Source organism: Sinocyclocheilus grahami, unplaced genomic scaffold, assembly GCF_001515645.1.
Source record: "Sinocyclocheilus grahami isolate Dianchi unplaced genomic scaffold, SAMN03320097.WGS_v1.1 scaffold54.1, whole genome shotgun sequence".
In the NCBI taxonomy this organism is placed as follows: Eukaryota; Metazoa; Chordata; class Actinopteri; order Cypriniformes; family Cyprinidae; genus Sinocyclocheilus; species Sinocyclocheilus grahami.
This window is the reverse complement of record NW_015505233.1, coordinates 158,419-177,762: the sequence shown is the minus strand read 5'-3', so window position 1 is coordinate 177,762 and position 19,344 is coordinate 158,419. Positions and strand designations below refer to the sequence as shown.

The 19,344-nt window shown below is 36.1% G+C and overlaps 3 protein-coding genes across 3 annotated transcripts in view; 2 read left to right on the top strand and 1 right to left on the bottom strand.

The window, feature by feature from the left end:
- LOC107583454 (nidogen-2-like) overlaps positions 1 to 1,921 on the top strand; it is a 62,216-nt gene extending 60,295 nt beyond the window's left edge. Inside the window, 3 exon segments of the mRNA XM_016269654.1 lie at positions 165 to 288; positions 670 to 779; positions 1,457 to 1,921. Of these exon segments, the coding sequence (XP_016125140.1) occupies positions 165 to 288; positions 670 to 778 (233 nt within the window). The 3' untranslated portion in view covers position 779; positions 1,457 to 1,921.
- Positions 1,922 to 2,193: 272 nt separating this feature from the next.
- Positions 2,194 to 6,130, bottom strand: rtraf (RNA transcription, translation and transport factor). Its single transcript, XM_016269954.1, has 8 exons — positions 5,945 to 6,130; positions 5,557 to 5,681; positions 5,342 to 5,441; positions 4,076 to 4,156; positions 3,144 to 3,232; positions 2,987 to 3,055; positions 2,700 to 2,748; positions 2,194 to 2,541 (listed from the first exon to the last, which is right to left on the bottom strand). Exons 1-8 carry the CDS (start codon positions 6,003 to 6,005, stop codon positions 2,387 to 2,389), a joined length of 729 nt encoding a protein of 242 aa, XP_016125440.1. The 5' UTR covers positions 6,006 to 6,130; the 3' UTR covers positions 2,194 to 2,386.
- A 2,306-nt stretch (positions 6,131 to 8,436) lies between these two features.
- LOC107583453 (zinc finger MYM-type protein 4-like) overlaps positions 8,437 to 19,344 on the top strand; it is a 32,452-nt gene continuing 21,544 nt past the window's right edge. Inside the window, exons 1-7 of the mRNA XM_016269653.1 lie at positions 8,437 to 8,638; positions 15,825 to 15,872; positions 16,016 to 16,228; positions 16,681 to 16,782; positions 16,944 to 16,999; positions 17,986 to 18,147; positions 18,237 to 18,312. Coding sequence (XP_016125139.1) covers positions 15,857 to 15,872; positions 16,016 to 16,228; positions 16,681 to 16,782; positions 16,944 to 16,999; positions 17,986 to 18,147; positions 18,237 to 18,312 — 625 coding nt within the window. The 5' untranslated portion in view covers positions 8,437 to 8,638; positions 15,825 to 15,856. The remainder of the gene's footprint in view (positions 8,639 to 15,824; positions 15,873 to 16,015; positions 16,229 to 16,680; positions 16,783 to 16,943; positions 17,000 to 17,985; positions 18,148 to 18,236; positions 18,313 to 19,344) is intronic.

Genomic DNA, 19,344 nt, shown 5'->3' with positions numbered 1-19,344 from the left:
GGGGCGTTTACAATGTAGGCTAGTTTTTGGCTTAGACATAGTATGTTTGGTGCACTTTACAGCTTATTCTGACGCTGTGTATCTGAATCAGACAATACCAAATTAACAGACCGGCACTCAAAAAAGCTCATTAATAACCTCTTTTTTGTTTTTTTGTTGAACAGGAACCAAGCGCCTGGAGTGTATATCACCTAATGGGACAGGGAGACGTGTGGTCCACAGTAACCTGAACTACCCCTTCAGCATGGTCGCCTTCACCAATCACTACTATTACACAGACTGGAGGAGGTAAAGCAGCAGAGCACATGCATGTACAAAACCATATGACCACCAGAATCATAACTACCTACCAGATGCTGTTGTGTTTATGAAAGTTCCTAGATTACACTTCAATTTTTGTGTCACACTCGACCTTGTGCTCCATTCACATCCATTTATACACAGTACAAAGAATACAAAATCAGTGACATGATTTGCAGTGGAGTAGAAAATGTATATTCATACATTAATAGTTTATCATGTGTTATTTAAAATGTTTTAAAAACAGAGCCCTAGGAGATTTTTTATATTTGTTGTAAGGTCCAATTAAGGTTAAATATGACTGTGCCTTTATCAGTTGAATTGCTATAAAAGAATACTTATTTTATGTTTTCTTCTGTGGTGTTTCAGGGATGGGGTCATCGCTCTCAATCGAGATAACCAGTCAACAGATGAGCACTTGCCTGATCAGAGGACTCATTTGTATGGCATTACAGTTGCTCCTCCACACTGTTTATAAGGTACTTTGGCAAAGTATAACTCTTTTTAGTCTTAACAGCCAGTGCTCCACACAAAGATCTGAGCTCATCATCATCCAGTCGGTCTGGAATGACATGAAGAAACAGAACAAACTGAGACAGACTCAATCCAGAAGAATTGTGGCAACATCTCCCAGATGAAATTTCTTCCAAAAACATTTTAAAAATCTCACCAACCCAAAACTTTTGAGTGGTATATTTAAATACTCAATATTTGCTCCCAATGGACTCCTGCTAGTGTAGTTTAGTAAAGTTTATGACTTCAAAAATGGCATGAAACAGATCTGAAACAGAGTGTATTTGTACGATACACCTGAAAGCACATCACGTTTACCATGTAGCAAAACGTAGGTGACCTCTTTTCAAAGAAAATAACAGAATGACATATTTCAGACACGAGCTGTCAGCTACAGGCACTAAAACAGAAAAGTACAAGGCACCTACTGCCAAATCACTGTAGTTTTAAGTTTTCATCAGAGGCGATGAAACGCTGGTCACACCGGTACTTCAAAGCATGTCAGTTCTTTACGGACCAGAAAACAGTGTTTGTAAGTCTGGACTAGCATATAAAAGCAGGCAATTTCCTCAGTAGAAAATTAAATGTTGTCGTGATTGCCCAAACGTGGCTTTCTAAGGATTTCCGACAAATTGTGTTATAGGGAGACGCTAATGAGAGCCAGCGTTACATGGTGCTATTTTGGGCGAGTGTTTGGAGAGCTTGTGCTGTGGGAATCGCGACCGAGACGTGGACTCAGAAGAGAGCCAATCGCAGAACCCGCAAGTCTCGACCAACGTCACCCGTCAATGCCAATGTGCAAATTTACAAACATGAAAGCGTGAATATTTTCTCAAAATAGTTTTGTAAATTTGTTTTATACCTCATTTTTTCTTTCTACTGTACTTTTGTATGTGACTTTGTTAAACAAAAAAAACAAATACCCTCAAGAGTTTAGTCGTGTGATTTGTATGTTTTTAAATGGGGGGGGGGGAGAAAGGGCAACATTTTAAGCGAAATTGCTTGGAACACCAAAAGTGGTCTTTTACCAACCGTACTTTTTAATCCTTTTTTTAATCTTTTGTAAGATGTGATATTTATACCAATAAAATGTGATTGACAACTTTAATATGTCTGCTCGCATTATGTTTCAGATTTTCAAATATTTTTGGCTCTGCAGTGATTGTTTTCTTAAATTTACAGTACGCACAGTTGGATGTATAAAGCAGAACCGGTTGAATTTCTTGCTCGAGAGTAAAACAAACCCAGCCATAAAACTTTTCTGCGTTGCATTAAGGTTTATTAAGCAACAAAAACATATAATCCAACTTTTTATGGTAACCCATGCAACTTCTCATAAGTGCCTCTACATAAGGCTACAATGAAATTACATTTTGTAATAAATCTTCAAAAAAATTTTTTATTACAGGGCAAAGCAAAATCAATGATAAAGAAAAAAAAAACAGTCCAGTTTGGCATTCCCACAAAAATGTCTCAAATTTAAACAAAATACCTGTGGTGTGGCTAATGAAAACAAGCATACTTCACAGAGCACGTCTTGTGGTCTCTGCAGCGAGGTCCAGGCATGATGTTTTTATCTGCCCACCTTTCCGAGGCGGTGATCTGTCTTGGGGTCGGCGATGATGGCCTGAACTGCTACGATGGCCTCGTTGATCTTGGTTTGTAACTCTCTGAGCTCCTCGATGTGAAGCAAGCGAAGAACCCTGGCTGCTTCATTCAGAGTTGCGTCTGGAATAGGCAAACAAATTCTTTGTGCTTACAATCCTTCGAACGTAAACAACATATGAACTTGAATGCAGAATGGGAACATGATGCACTTATTGTGTCCTAAAGAAACAATAGGCAAATGTGGAAAACTCCAAAACAGTTTGCAAATGCAAACCTACCTCCGGTGTCAAATCCTAAAATATGCTTGTCAAGAGCGACTGGTAAACCCTATGAAAGAACAAATAAGTTTGATACATAATTGAGTTAATAACTGATCACCAAATCAGCATATTTGAAAGGTTTCTGAAAGATCATGTGGAACTGAAGACTGGGGTGATGATTGCTGAAAATTCAACGTTGCCATCACAGAAATAATGACATTTTAAAATAAATTAAATAAAACATTTATTTGAATTTGTAATAATATTTCACAATATTACTGTTTTTTATTTGTTAAATACCTTACCTCTTTTGCTTGACTGGCCTTTGCAATAGCATCAGGGGTCAGACGTTCCTGTATCAGGATTCTAATGGCCTGTGATGACCAAAAAAAAAAACTTTAGTTTAAATGCACTGGATTTTGAATAATTTCTCATTCTATTGGCGCATTGAACCATACTTACTTTAAGCATTACCAAATAGTCATCATGTCGCTGGATTTTGAGTAGATTAGCAAGCCCCAAGACACCAGCCTTAAAATCTGGATTGTTACCTAAAGAGAGATCTCACTTAATTTCAGTCCAACACATAATTAGAAAAAAATTTTCCAATGCAAAACTGTTGCTGAACCAACCAATGAACTGGTTTAATTGCTGATGACAAAAAGCAAACCTATGAAAGCCTGTTTCCACAATGGAATTTTAAAAAGGCGTAAAAAAGAATTAAAGACCCTTTTCATTTGAAATTTTAAGTTTATATATCAAATTTTGGGTTTTTTCCTTACAATTCTGAGAAAACTGCAATTCGTGGGCAGAGATATAAACTCACAGCTGCAAGAAAAAAGTCAGAATTGTGAGAAAGTTGCAAATATCGTATTTAATTTTTATTCCGTGGTGGAAAAAACTGTATTGTGAAATGCAAACTCAGAATCTGAATAAAAAAAAGAATTATTAGATGTAAACTAGGAATATCTCGCAATTGTGACTTTTTTTTTTTAGAATTGCAAGTACTGAAAGTCTGAATTGTGAAATTAATAGTCGCTATTACTTACTGAATTTTTTTAATTCGTGGCGTAAATGTGATTCCATAGAAACCAACTACTCAGACCAAGACTGTATTAAAGAAAAAACAACAACAGCCGAGCCCAATATTTTCTGTTTAGTGAACCCTGTCCTCCCTTTCAGTTGACATCTGGAGCATTCTTCCAGCTGTGGGTCACTGGCTCGGTTCAGCCCACTCATTGTAGGTTGTTGAGAGAGGTGTGTGTGTAATCAGTCCGTTCAGACATGCTTGGAAAGCCACTTTAGTGCTCAAGCTGGTTTCTTTAATCAGCCTCCTCCGTCTCATAACAACAGGACTGGAGACTGGAAAGATGGTCGGGGGAGGGAATACTCACTGTCCAGATTAATTAACGGGTCTGCAGACTTTTGAACATCACTGGCCTCTGTTACAGGTTTGCAGTTTCTATATTTCTCCACTGTGGGAGGAAAAATAGCATAAGCGGTCAGTGCAACGCAAACAAGGGGTCTCAAGTTGTCAAAATTATTTGGTAGGAAATCTAGGAACATCCTGCAGTATGCATTTCTGAGGATAAATGGAATCAAGATTGTGCAATCAAATGTGTGGGACAGCTGCAAGAGTTACATGATGCTGCAAATACTGCCATCTAGTGATACGGGATTGAACATAATTGCTAGATCGCTTTCAAAGAAAGGACAGAACAGGCATGTTATAATTAGTGATTGATCAATGCATCAACCAGGTTAATAAGGTGCCCAATAACTGGCCATTTTGTGTTCACTTGGCCAAGTAACAGAAGTGAATTTTTTAAAGAGCAAATAGTGTGTAAGTGTTCCTCTAATTTTCTTATTGTTACACTACCGTTCAAACGTTTAGGGTTAGTAAGAATTTTTGAATGTTTTTGAAATAAGTTCTCATGCTCACACAAGACTCTAAAAACAGTTAGTTAGTTAGTTAGTGAATTAATTAATGTTTTTCTATTTGAATATATTTTACAATGCATTTTATTCCTGTGATGAAAAAGTTGAAGTTTCATTTAATGCCATTCTGATTTGGTGAACGAGAAACATTTCTTATTATCATCAACGATAAAAACAGCGGTTTAGTATTTTTCAGGAGTTTTAAGTGAAGTGACATGTGGCCAAGTATGGTGCTCTGCATTTAAGTGCACACACACAGCAGTGAACACACACACACCGTGAACACACACCCGGAGCAGTGGGCAGCCATTTATGCTGCGGCGCCCGGGGAGCAGTTGGGGGTTCGGTGCCTTGCTCAAGGGCACCTCAGTCGTGGTATTGAAGGTGGGAGAGAGCGCTGTACATTCACTCCCCCCACCTACAATCCCTGCTGGTACGAGACTCGAACCCGCAACCTTTGGGTTACGAGTCCGACTCTCTAACCATTAGGCCACGATTTCCCCCTTAAAAACTCGACGTTGCCATCGTCACAACACTTGATCTTAGCCAAAAGGCCGAGAAGCGATTTGATGAATAGAGTCTTTATTGGATACAGAAATCTTCTGTAACATTATAAACGTCATTACTTTTGAGTTAATGTATAGTGCATATGTGCCGGCTGGCTCTCTAAATGTTGTATCAGCTATTAAAAGAACTATAGTAGAGATCAATAATAATCATACCATTGTCTCCATACTCAAAACGAACAGCAAGACCCAGCAGCCAGTCAACAGTCTCCTGTCTTTCATGAGCGCTGAATGGACAGTTCACATCTTGAAGGTACTGCAAACAAACATGTATTTATATATTATGACAAAGGACATGATGAACTTGAGGGTATTCATTTCTTTAGGCATACATTTGAGACATGAGACATCTGAAGATAAATCTGTCTCACCTTTTCAAAATATTTAGGCCAGTCTGAGCTGGGAATATTCCTGAGATTGCCTCGCTCTTCAATTTTGTAGTGTCTGATTTTTTGATCTTCCAGCCAAACTATGAAATTTCTGAATTCAGTTTCATCTGGGCAAAGTAAAGAGCACATACGATATTAATCATATATTTGACATGTGGATTAAGCCCTAATTTCCATCATCACTTGATAGCAACACAGCACTAAAGCATTATAACAGACTAAAGACCGATGGTACAGGGTGACTATTTCAGACAGTCAATCCAAACCCAAGTTAGTAAGACGCTTACTTGTTATTTTTATTATTATTATCGTGAATGCACGTTATTAATATTGGGAGCATGAGGTGGCAACACGTCAGACACATTCCTACCTTTACAGTCAAATCCAGTTGGGTTGTGATACTCTAAAGCTGTAAGCTTTCTACGAAACATCCCTTTCAACTGCAAAACCTATTTAAAGAAGCTAACAGATGAATGATTTTGCTTGGAAAGCCACAGCCTGCTACAGCCTTCAGGGGGATACCGGAAGTATAAAAATCTTCTTCTTCTTCTTCTTTGGAATCTTTTTGGCGTATTCCGCACCATAGGCACATACCGCCACCAACTGTTTCTAATCATACATGGATGACAGTCCCGCCTCTGTTCATATTATTATTTTTTTTTTTTTTATTGTTAATTTTTATTTCGGGCTCACCCAAGCTGTATTTCTGGCTGCTGCGTGTTCAGCTCCCATGCCAAAAAACCCAGCTTGTGTGTTAACCCTATTCCTCTGCTTATTTATTTAACTATCAAATTCGTTTATTTAATCCTGTAACGTTCTACTCTAGATTTCATTCATATTCTTTGATTAATACCTTCTCTTAATCCTTTTCCTAATATCCAATGGATCTTCTTTTTTTTTCTTTATTATTACCATTTAAGTTCTTTATCATTTTAATTCTCTCTGTATTATATTTCCGACATTTTAATATTACATGTTCAACGGTTTCTATTACCCCACAAAAAAGCAAATTTACCTGTAATATGTTTACCTATTTTGTATAGTGATGCATTTAGTCCTTTGTGCCCAAATTGTAATCTATTTAAAATCACCTCATCTTTCCTACATCTTCCAAAACGGTATATTTCTTTAACTGATGAATTAATTTGATAATAAAACCTTCCTGTATCAGCTATGTCCCACTTCTTCTGCCACTCTTTTTGAATATTTGATTTTATAATTGATTTAATTTCTCCTCTTCCTAATGGGACTTCAATCTCTTTTTTTGCTAACTTATCTGCTATTTCATTTCCATTGATTCCTGTGTGAACAAAATTTGACATCTATTCTCATACTATTTAGAGATATTAATGTCATACATATATCATTTAAAATGTCTTCTCTAATGGATTTATATGAAACCAAACTATTTAGCGCTGACATAGAGTCTGAACATATAATTACTCTATCTGGTCTAACATCTTCTATCCACTGTAATGCAACCATTATTGCAACTAATTCTACTGTATATATTGCTAAATTATTTGATAATCTTTTGAATATGCTTATTTCGAATTCTGGAATAAATATTCATATTCCTGAATTTTTTTTTTTATCATTTTCAAAGTTTTTAAATTCCTTGTTTTATTGTTGTGATTATTTTTTTTCTTTTCTTTTATGTAAAGCACTTTGAATTACCATTGTGTATGAAATGTGCTATATAAATAAACTTGCCTTGCCTTGCCTTGCCTACCTGTCACCCCAGATTTTGGTAAAGTATAATAATCTATGTTCGGTTTTTAAAATAAAGGTCCGTATTTGTGACTGGTTTAGATCACCATTTTAGGGCTTTGATATTTGATAAAGATTTCATATTTAATCGCTTATCATCTTCTTCTTTTTTATTCTTCCCCTTTCTCTTATTATTATTATTATTATTTAATATGAGAACACATTTCTCCTAAAAATGAAATTTTGATATCAGTAAAATAGACTTGAACTGAGATTCATAGACTTAACAAGCATGGTTCTATTCTGCTGTTTCCTCGCACATAACATTTTTTTTCCCATAAATGGATGGAAAACGGCATTATATTTGCTCTTATATTGAATGAGAAATGTTTGTTCTTGTATTGAATGAGAATGTGTACCTGCATACACTCTTAAAAATAAAGGTGCTTCAAAAGGTTCTTCAAGCGATGCCATAGAAGAACCATTTTTGGTTCCACAAAGAACCATTCAGTCAAAGGTTCTTTAAAGAACCATCTCTTTCTTACCTTTTTATAATCTGAAGAACCTTCTTTCGCCACAAAGAACCTTTTGTGAAACAGAAAGGTTCTTCAGATGTTGAAGGTTCTTTATGGAACCATTTAGACAAAAAGGTTCTTCTATGGCATCGTGAAGCACCTTTATTTTTAAGAGTGTACATAGATTGTCTAAATGAACGTTTTCACACCGTTCAGCCTGGTATTATGGATATACTTTTATGCACTGGAAAATTATATTAATATTTTTATATTCTATTATGTTGAGTTCTTGGTTTGAAAAACAGCAAAACACTCGGTATTTAAATACACATTTAAATTGTTTATTTCTTATATTTTTATACACCCTTTCCCCAGTTTATCTTCCACATTGCCTTTCCTTTTCCCCAGTGGTCACGAACGTTAAATAACTGTTTATTCTCCTGATGTAAATTGTTGCTTTATATTGCTTAATGCGTGGCAGCTTTATAATAAAACACTGTATACAAAAATACATTTATTATCATTTATAATTATTATAATATTATAAATTGAATTGTTATAAATATTTGCTATTTAAATAATAATTGCACTTGAATAATTCCCCATTGTGTGTTGTATTGTGAACAGTTGATGTGTTTATGGCCCTGCATTCTGCCTCCTGGACACCTGGGTGCAGCAGAACAGCTCGAGCTTGTCGGGAAGCAGCAGGCGCTCGAGTCGCCTTGTTGCTTTTGGCGAAAGGCTTTGTACGTACGCTACAACAGAGAAGATCGAAAGACGTTTAAAACATCAAGAGAGCGCATACAACCCCCCGTTTGACAGCTGATATTTATCTCTTCGTAAGTATATATTTACAACTCTCTTTCAATGTAAAGCATAATTTCCTCTCATATGTAGCCTGCTAGCACGCTCGCGATGCATAACGCGGGTCTGTGAGTACGATGCTGATGATCAGTAGTTTCGTCCTCAAATCTTATGATAGAACCATTATTACGCGCCCATGAGCGCACGAGATCGCTTTTTAAATTATTATTATTTTTTATAAAGATACTGGGGTGCATTATTAACATGGCGGAATAATGCAATACTTGCAGGGAGTCTGCAGCAGGCATCTCTCAATGCAGATTCACGCAGGGGAGTCAGTAAATAGCACAATAAACAATGCACGTGTGGGTTGGTTTTCATGGCAATGTTGGTGACACTAATATTGAAATAAATGGGCATATATACCGATTAGGTTCATTTTAGTTTATTTTGAGCTGTGTATGTGTTCTAGCCAGGTGTGCCTCACGCGGCCTGAAAAGTGAAGCTGCAGCAGGGTTGCCAGGTTTTCACAACAAAACCCCCCCAATTGCTACTCAAAACTAGCCCAATCGCGTTCCGGGGTGGGGGGTAAAATACACGTTTTTGGTGGGGTTTTCCTGTTAAATTTCGCATTTCAGGGGCTAAATATCATGTCATTGGGGTCGCCTTTCTCAGGAGCTCTGCTGAGAACAGGTCGATTTTGGTCTGTCTAATTAATATTCATGAGCCTCTCTTCTGATTGGCCTGTTGTTTTCTGAGTGACGCACGGCCAGGCCAACCACAGGTAACTAGGGACGTCACAGAGCTAGCTGGAGGCAGCCCATTAGTGATGGGAAGTTCGGATCATTTTACCGACTCGGACCTTTGAGTCTCGTTCAGCAAAATGAACGAATCTTTTTTCGAGTCATTTCGTTCATTTTATCAAAATATAATTAAAATGTTACGTGTTACTTCCCTAATACAATATCTACTACTAACGCAAACGTTGATCACACTACAAATAATACAAAACTGCGATAAGAAACAGAAAAGATGAATTCATTGTTTACCTGGGTCTTCAGTCTATGATTAGCTCACCTCAGCTCTTAGCCCATTCAAACCAGTGCAGGTTCGCTACATAAGGAGCTTAAAATATCATCTTGTTTTGATGTTTGGTGCTAGAATCGACGTAATACAGCCTCAAATTAGACATTTGATCGCATATTCGACAGTACACCTTCTTCGATAACGATATAAAAAATATCGGTATAGTGCACGATATAAGCACGTGCTATGAGTGACGCAGACAGCACACACAAACACGAACATGAGTGCTGTACCTGCCTGTGATGAGGAGATTGTGAGTAAAGAATGACTATTAGTCGAATTTAAAAGAAACATTTGCATTTGGATGCAAAAATAGTACAATCCAACGTTAGATCATGTGCGTCAGGGAGCGTCATCAGTGGAGCACGAGATGCGGTGATGATGATGTAAGTGACGTTGTAGTTTAATGTTTTGTTAGTCTAGCCCATGAGACACGCAGTTGCTGCGTTATTCATTCAAAATATTAGAGAAATATAGAAGCTCAATGCGGGGAAGATCTTGATTAGCTTAAAACCGAAACAAGCTATTCACACAGAACGCATATTCAGCGCATTTTCTAGATGGACAAATACGACTGCTGCACTCGCGTCTCACACAAGAGATGTAGACAGCCATGCAAAGTAGGGACAAAAAAAACCTATCGCGATTTCTTTGATCAATTTTGCGATTTCAATTTTAATCACGATTTTGACACACACAGACATGCTTTACAGTCATAAAGGCATTCAGTGTGAATTTGAAACATATTTCCTAAAGAAAACTAATTAGAGCTTTATCAAGAAGCTGTAACATGTCTCTAGAACAGACATAAGGCAAAATAATCACTAAGTAAAGGTGTAACAAAATGTCTCTATAATAGACATATGGCAGGAAAAAAAAAATCCTGTGTACAGGGATTTTTTTTGCCATGCATTGGTCATAGAGCTCTTTGTGGCGTTGCCTCAGATGTTGAACTAGATTTGTTTGCGCCAAGTTCACACGTACTCCATCTGCAGTGCGTATACAGTAGCCTATGTGTAAGCGGTGCAGAAGCAGCACGGACTCATTTTGCTTTCACACAGGACGCGTTTGCAGTCCGCTCCTGATCCCAGGCTGTTTACCACAAACACAACATTTATCCATTATTTTGATTTCAAATCCAAACGTGGTTTCTGAAAATGCTTTTTCAGCATTGTGATTCTCTTTTATCACAGTACAGTAATACAATCTTTCATAGACATATTCACGTTTAAACTCAATAAATATAACTTTGTTTAACTACCACCACGAGTGCCATCTATTATTGCGTTATCTAAAAGTGCACTTTTCCTTGTTTTAAATCTAGCCAAAAAGCCATGTGTTGACTCTGAAACAGTAGACTTTAATTATATGTATTTATGGTGTAATACTAAATTTCCGTGTCAATCCATGTTCATTTTTACCACGTATAATGCGTTGTCACTTTAATTCAGCACATGCAGCACAGCAGAAATAGACTCCGTGCGGAAACGATCGTAGCATGACATCTGCAGACGCACCGCTCCTGGAGTGCTCTGCCGGACCGCAATCGCATGCAGTGTGAACGCTCTGAAAATCAGAAAATCGTGCTATAAAGCAATTTAGAAATCGTGCATGTTCAAATCGCGATTTTTATGACGATTTTGGAAAATAAAACCTCAGTTGGACCAGTTGAACAACAACACATGACATATCGAACTGTGTCATTATTTAACAAAAGTAAATCCAAAATGGAAAAGCCATGTGTGACAAAGTTAGGACACCCTTACTGTTAACGTAAGAATTAAGAGGGTAAGTAGCAGTCAATACCTTTGATTAACTGATCATCAGCAAGTATAAGCACCTCTATAAAAGCAGATGTTATGGCAGTTTGCTGGTCTGGAGCCTTCAGGTGTGTGTTAACACAATGCCAAGAAGGAAAGACATCAGCAATGATCTTAGAGAAGCAATTGTTGCTGCCATCAATCTGGGAAGATTGTCGAGAGCTGTGCATAAACTCGCATATATACTGGAGCAATGTTGTAAAGAAGAGTTGGCTAAAATTCCTCCAGAACGATGTGAGAGACTGATAAAGTCATACAGAAAATTATTACTTCAAGTTATTACTGCTATAAGTGGATCTACAAGCAATTGAATCATAGGGTGTCCTAGCTGTTGTTCATCTGAGGTTTTTGTTTATAATTTTGTTCAGTGTAGATAGAAACTTTTAGCATATTATGCAAATAGTTTGAGAGCGTTGGAAGATTGACTCTGTCACATCATTCACAGTGATTCGTTGCAGGCGCTAAAGAGTTATTTTGATGCAAATTGCTTGTTTTGATTCTCTGACTGGTGGAGATTTATTTGCAGAATCATGGGTAATGTCGTTTTTCTTACCAGGATTTGCACTGTTAAACGATTAAAAAAAAAAATACATTAAAATAATGCTAGCTGATGGGTTCACAAAAGCATATACCATTGATTAACGTATCTCGCGTTGCTCACAATAGGTCTGTTTGTTCTTAAAGATTTATTAGTTATTGTTAAAAAACTCTTTCCATATGGGTAAAATTAATGTCTATACAAGTGCATTTGTGCTTTGGCTAACCAGAGTTCAAATCCTTGTGGTACTTTTAATGTTAACCAATAGACAAACACAGCTGTTAGAGCTACTGTTGGAGGTAAAACAACCTTCTGAAATGGTGTCAGCAGTTTAATGCTAGTTAATGTAAAACTAGTCATAAATAACATTTTCAATTGACCTACAGTTTTTCCCTCAGTAAATGTCCTACATCACATTACGGAATATAAATGGCTTGCAAAAACGATTTGCTGTTGACGTTAACCACTGTCAAAAAGTCCTTATTTGCTATACAAATTAGCATTACTTTTCCTGTTTTTTTTTTATGCTGTGTTTTATTATGTGTTTTATGTTTTACAGATACACAGCTACGTCGGTGTAATTTACCATGCAAAAAAACTGCAAATTTCCATTTTTATATATTCCATATAAACCCTTGCCGCTTCATTCTTCTTAACTAGTAAAATAATAATTACTTTCAATAGTTTTGGATTCATTTTATTCCAAATCTATTCTCAGTAGTGTGTTCTTGACATTTTCAAGCTGCTTTGCTGTGCTAAATATTGACTACAGCATATTTTCGGTTCCAGCAGTGAACCCACGTAATGTCATGGAGATCTAAGCGTGAACATGAGGCTGCGAGTGCAGGTTTGCTGTCAGGTTCATCTGGATCTCACTGGTTTTTATATGGCATGGGAATGAATCAGCTAGGCTTCAATATAAAACTAAATATGAATAGGACTCAATCACTGAATGGATGGAGAAGTTTGAGCAGTGGCCTGGTAGTGCGAGTGCTCCGGCATGTGTTATTGTGGTATTTCTGCGGCTTGCATATATATTATTTCCTGTGTTTTCTGTCACTGTCCTTGTCAATAAAATGCTAAAAATGACTTATTAAGAAAAATAAAAAATCATAAGCTGTCTGTATGCTAGTGTAGTCCTACAAGTTGGCAGAATTCAACTCTAGCCTTTAAAATGTACAGTCTTAGTCTAAATATTGACGATTCATCTCACACTTAATCCAGTAAAACGGTCTACTCTCTGTTCCATGAGACACCACCTTATTTCTGATCTCTTAAATGGCACAAGCTGCTATTTTGTTGGCATTCTTTTTCAATATCAAAGCTTGTGATCCATTTAATGTGCTTGTTTTAAAAAGTTGGGCAGTTCACATGTATCATGCGACTTTTTATTGTAAAACAATCTATCAACTTTGACAATTAAATGCGTACTTTTTACCGATGACCAAATGACTTAAAAATACATAAGTAAATTGTGAAATACTTAATTAAATTAATAAAACATAAAAATCATTCAATTGTGGAATTTTTAATTATTCATGCATTCATAAATGCATAATGTAAAGAAGTCCGTGCAATATTGTTGCTAATGTTGCAATATTGTTCATAATTAAGTCCTGCAAAGCGACACAATCTATTTTAAATTGGGATCCTTAACAAAGAGAAGCATGCAACTTTCAAGAACAATATTTAAGAGAAGGGTAAGTTTCACCACTTATTAAAATAAAGATGTAAAACTGTCATACAAACTGTCAAAGTAGATTAAATTAGATTGATTTCCCAAAAGATAATAGTGGCACAGAAATTACATATTTCACATTTAAATAGTGGAATCTACTAAATGTATATCATTGTAAATTTCTGTTAAAAAAAGCTGTTTTTCAGTCAGTTAGTCTAAAACATGAGCAGTAGAGTAAGAATAAAGAGATACAAAGAGAGAATTAACATAGCTCAACAGTGGGAGGAAATTCTGAGAAAGAGATGAAAAAGATGGTGATGATACATATAAGAGTCAGTTCATAGGGCCTTGACACTTGAAATTAACTAATTAAAATATCATGGGTCATTTTATGTAATAAAGGAAAGGACATGACGAAAAAAAGAAGTTGGAGAAAGAAAAGCATGTATTTATCTGAGGATCATTTACATGAATGTGAAATAACGTGCTAACATTTTGCCAATCTCTTTGACTTTTAAGGCCTGCATGTCCTGAATAGGTGGCGCCTTTAAAATGTACAGTCTTAGTCTAAATATTGACGATTCATCTCACACTTAATCCAGTAAAACGGTCTACTCTCTGTTCCATGAGACACCACCTTATTTCTGATCTCTTAAATGGCACAAGCTGCTATTTTGTTGGCATTCTTTTTCAATATCAAAGCTTGTGATCCATTTAATGTGCTTGTTTTAAAAAGTTGGGCAGTTCACATGTATCATGCGACTTTTTATTGTAAAACAATCTATCAACTTTGACAATTAAATGCGTACTTTTTACCGATGACCAAATGACTTAAAAATACAGTAGTAAATTGTGAAATACTTAATTAAATTAATAAAACATAAAAATCATTCAATTGTGGAATTTTTAATTATTCATGCATTCATAAATGCATAATGTAAAGAAGTCCATGCAATATTGTTGCTAATGTTGCAATATTGTTCATAATTAAGTCCTGCAAAGCGACACAATCTATTTTAAATTGGGATCCTTAACAAAGAGAAGCATGCAACTTTCAAGAACAATATTTAAGAGAAGGGTAAGTTTCACCACTTATTAAAATAAAGATGTAAAACTGTCATACAAACTGTCAAAGTAGATTAAATTAGATTGATTTCCCAAAAGATAATAGTGGCACAGAAATTACATATTTCACATTTAAATAGTGGAATCTACTAAATGTATATCATTGTAAATTTCTGTTAAAAAAAGCTGTTTTTCAGTCAGTTAGTCTAAAACATGAGCAGTAGAGTAAGAATAAAGAGATACAAAGAGAGAATTAACATAGCTCAACAGTGGGAGGAAATTCTGAGAAAGAGATGAAAAAGATGGTGATGATACATATAAGAGTCAGTTCATAGGGCCTTGACACTTGAAATTAACTAATTAAAATATCATGGGTCATTTTATGTAATAAAGGAAAGGACATGACGAAAAAAAGAAGTTGGAGAAAGAAAAGCATGTATTTATCTGAGGATCATTTACATGAATGTGAAATAACGTGCTAACATTTTGCCAATCTCTTTGACTTTTAAGGCCTGCATGTCCTGAATAGGTGGCCAGAGGATCCTCTTTATTGCTCACCCACTCTTGCAAACATAATTTTCACTCATTCCGTGTTTGTTGCCAGTTCTGATTTTGTTTTGCTGTTTATTTGACATAAATCGAAGTTTAATGTAAATGGTACGTTTCACAATTATATGTATAAAACAGCCAGTTTCAGTTTGCATTTAAATGTTTTTAACATTTAATCTTGACATGTTTATATTATTTTATTTCAGTTATCTTGACAACTGAATGAGTTTCTCCTCTTTTTGTGAATGTAGCATACCTTGAATTACTATTCTGTATGAAATGTTTTGTAAATAAATATGGCTCGTAAGAAAATTAAAGTCTGCATTTTTCTGTATGAGAATGTCAATTTCATGCTGCAGTCACAATGAAAGAAGTTTGTGTTGTGTCAACTGCCCATTTGTTCCTTAAATTTTTAAATTTGCTTTTTCCAGTATGTTGATACCAAAACTAAAAATGTCACTCCTCCCATGTGTTTTGGATTCTAGAACGTCAGCACTCTGTTAGCGGATCTGGCCAGATGGACCAGTCATCAGGTAAGAAACCAAATACCTAAATTTTACTTCAAGCAGTTTACTCCACTTGGAACTCCATTTGGTGTTTCTATTAGTCAGTTTTTATTAGTATCATCTCACATGGTGGTGTATTAAACCATCTTTGTTTTTTCCATATCCTTTAGAGCTTGAAGTCAAAGCATCTGCTGATCAGGGTGAGAGCAGCAGTGGTCAGCCAGTGGATGATGAGCTCGATGGACTTCCAGTCTTTGGAACAGATGAAGATGATTGGGAAATAGACAGTAGTTTTGCTCAGAAGGCTTTGGAACAGATGGAAAAGATTTGCGATGATAAAAATGAAAGTCAAGATGGGTTGCCAGCTAGTGGTGCAGATGCAGGTGAGTTTGAAAATGAATTTACTAAGCAAACTGTCATAGGCTAAAAGGTTTCTGCAGTGATATTGGGTCTGATTGACTAAGTGTGTGTAGACACAAATTTGTGCATGAAATGTATTCGCAAAAAAAATGTAGGAACAACTGAAACCATACATATTGGGTCTGGATACATATTTATTATCCTTAAAATGGGGTTAAGAACAATTTTTTAGCAAACCAAATTTACGTGCATATACATGTGTTGTGAATTAGACAGATTTTTTTGTGACAAGTTCAGCTGTGCATATAAATACAAAGAATGCCATTGTTAGTGAATGAGACCCATTCTTATAATTATGCAGTAAAGCATTATTTGGTTTTAAAGGAAATGGTTCTTTAATGCGAGTTAGCTGTAAATCAGAATCTAGTTGACATTTTCTGGACTCTTTTAAAATTGGGATGCTTTTTGACTTCAGAAGAGAACAGCTCCTCTATCAATGGATCTTTAGAGATGGATGAGGAGAGAACGAAGATTTCTGAAGACACCCCCGTGACCCCTTCATCAGACACTATTATAGGTAAAACAACATGAAATTATTCTAAATACAATTTATTTCCGTAGTTCTGCTGATTTATTTCCCCTGAATAATTTACTCTGGTATAAGTTCACTGGATTTATGATGAGCTGGATGCCATGTTAAGAGAATTTCAAAATGCTATTTTTGTCCTCCTGTGTCAGATATCCAAGACGTACAGTCTGAACTTAGGATTGTGTCATCGCGAAGTGATGCTATTGTAAGTATAGGTGAAAAAAAAACAGTGACGAGGTGTTAATAGAAATGTGCACTCAGTGGCCACTTTATTAGTTCTAAAATATTGACCCACTTTTGCTCCCTTAACATTTTAAAGGAATAGTTAACCCCCAAAAAATGAAAATCTGCTGAAAATGTATTCACCATCATGCCATCCAAGATGTAGATGAGTTTGTTTCTTCTTAGGAACAGATTTGGAGAAATTTAGCATTACATCACTTGCTCACCAGTGGATCCTCTGCAGTGAATGGGTGCCGTCAAAATGATAGTCCAAACAGCTGATTAAAACATCACAATAATCCACAAGTAATCTTAATGTCTTGTGAAAAGCTGCATGTGTGTAAGAAACTTATATATCAGTAAGACTTTTTTCATTTCAACCCATTGTTTCCGGCAAAAATATGAGTCCATAATATCACTTTTTCCAGTGAAAAAGTCATGTCACCTGAATCAGGAGAGAATATTCACAGATCAAGCACCATTTACACGTTTAAACAGTTCTAAACAAATATGTTGGTTTTTAAAGTTAAAAAACCTTCATGATTGATCAGTCAGGATTTAGCTTTAAAACACATTAATTGATGGACTAGAGTCGTGTTTATTATTGTGATGTTTTTATCAGCTGCTTGGACTCTCATTCTGACGGCACCCATTCACTACAGAGGATCCATTGGTGAGTGAATGATGTAATGCTAAACTATAATCTTGGATGGCCGGAGAGCAGAGTAAATTTCAAGCAAATTTTCAATTTTGGGTGAACTATTCCTTCAAATTCTGCACAGCAGGATGCTGAAGGACATTTGCATTAACAAGCATATGTACAGGTGGACTCAATGAAGTGGCCGCTGAGTGTATGAGGTTGAAGGAGAAGGATTGTTTTAGTCCTATTTCACAATTTTGGCTGCTTGATAGTGTTGTTGTTCCAGTGTTAAATAGGACTGTGATGTTTAATAATAGTGCTTTTTGCAGACGGAGCCTGCTTCTGAAGACACAGACAGACAAACAAGTTACTCACCTGTAATACAAATTAAGGATGAGCCTATTGATGAAGAATATGATAAAGCATTAATGCCATCCGACATGAGCCGTATTAAACAGGAGCTTGACGGTTCTGAAAATAATGATAATGAGGTAAGATTTGGTCTTGTTCTGTGTTGTTCAATCTTTTGTGAAAACATTTATTATTACATATGTAATAAATGACTTTTGAATCATTTCAGGCCTCCTCTGCATCAGATGAACTGAGGATTAGCTCGGTTTTCTCTGTTAGTGGAAACAGCAGTGATGCAGTTTCTGGTGAGTGCATAAAGATTTCGCTTTCATCACATCACTGTTTATCATCAGCTTTACTGTTACCCTCCGTAATAACTGTGACACGAGGTCTGGGTGATATATCAGTAATTTTCAGCTTTTTGATGACGGTCGATAAATAAAGCAAATGTTTAATGAAACAACTTTCAAGAAACAAGTAAAACATGGGAAAAAAAATCACGTCATGTAATAATCAATAATATATACCTATACTGTAAAAAAAAACAACCTTTTATTCAGCAAGGATGTATTAAAGGGGTGGTTCATTGCGATTTCACTTTTTTAATGTTAGTTAGTGTTTAATGTTGCTGTTTGAGCATAAACACTATCTGCAAAGTTACGAAGCTGAAAGTTCAATGCAAACGGAGATATCATCTTTTAAAATTCAGGCAGTTTAATGCCTACAAAAACGGCTGGTAGGGACTACAACGAGTTACTTCCCGGGTTCGTGACATCACAGACCCAGATAAACCCCGCCCTCGGGAAAAGGCAGCAAAGGGGGCAAGACCATGCTGCGCTGCTTTAGAGAAGAGGAAGAGAAAACTAGGGGTGCATGTAAAAATCTATTCATATATGAATCACGATTCTGTCTTCTAACGATTCTAATGGATTCACAAGTTTCAAAATCAATGTTTAAAAGCAGCGGTTCTTAATACTGTTCCTCGCTTCCCCTGCTCTTCACACGCTCTGCATCTCTCTCTCTCTCTCTCTCTCTCATTCAACTCCGACAATAAACTGTTCCAATTATACACTTATTTTCACATAGCTATGAGAAGCATTAAACATGGACGCGCATGCGGTTGCTGTACTGTATTAAAGCTTTAATCAGGATAAAACCATATATTAAAAGCTAACATAAGCAGTATCATTTACAACAGGGTATCTAAAAGTATGAGACAACAACAAACAAAAAACATAGGCCTACCATTAAAAGCCATGCTTGCACAGGTTCTGCACGATCCTCTTCAATAATATCCTCTGCTTCTCAATCGGGCTCAAACTGATAAGCGATATTAA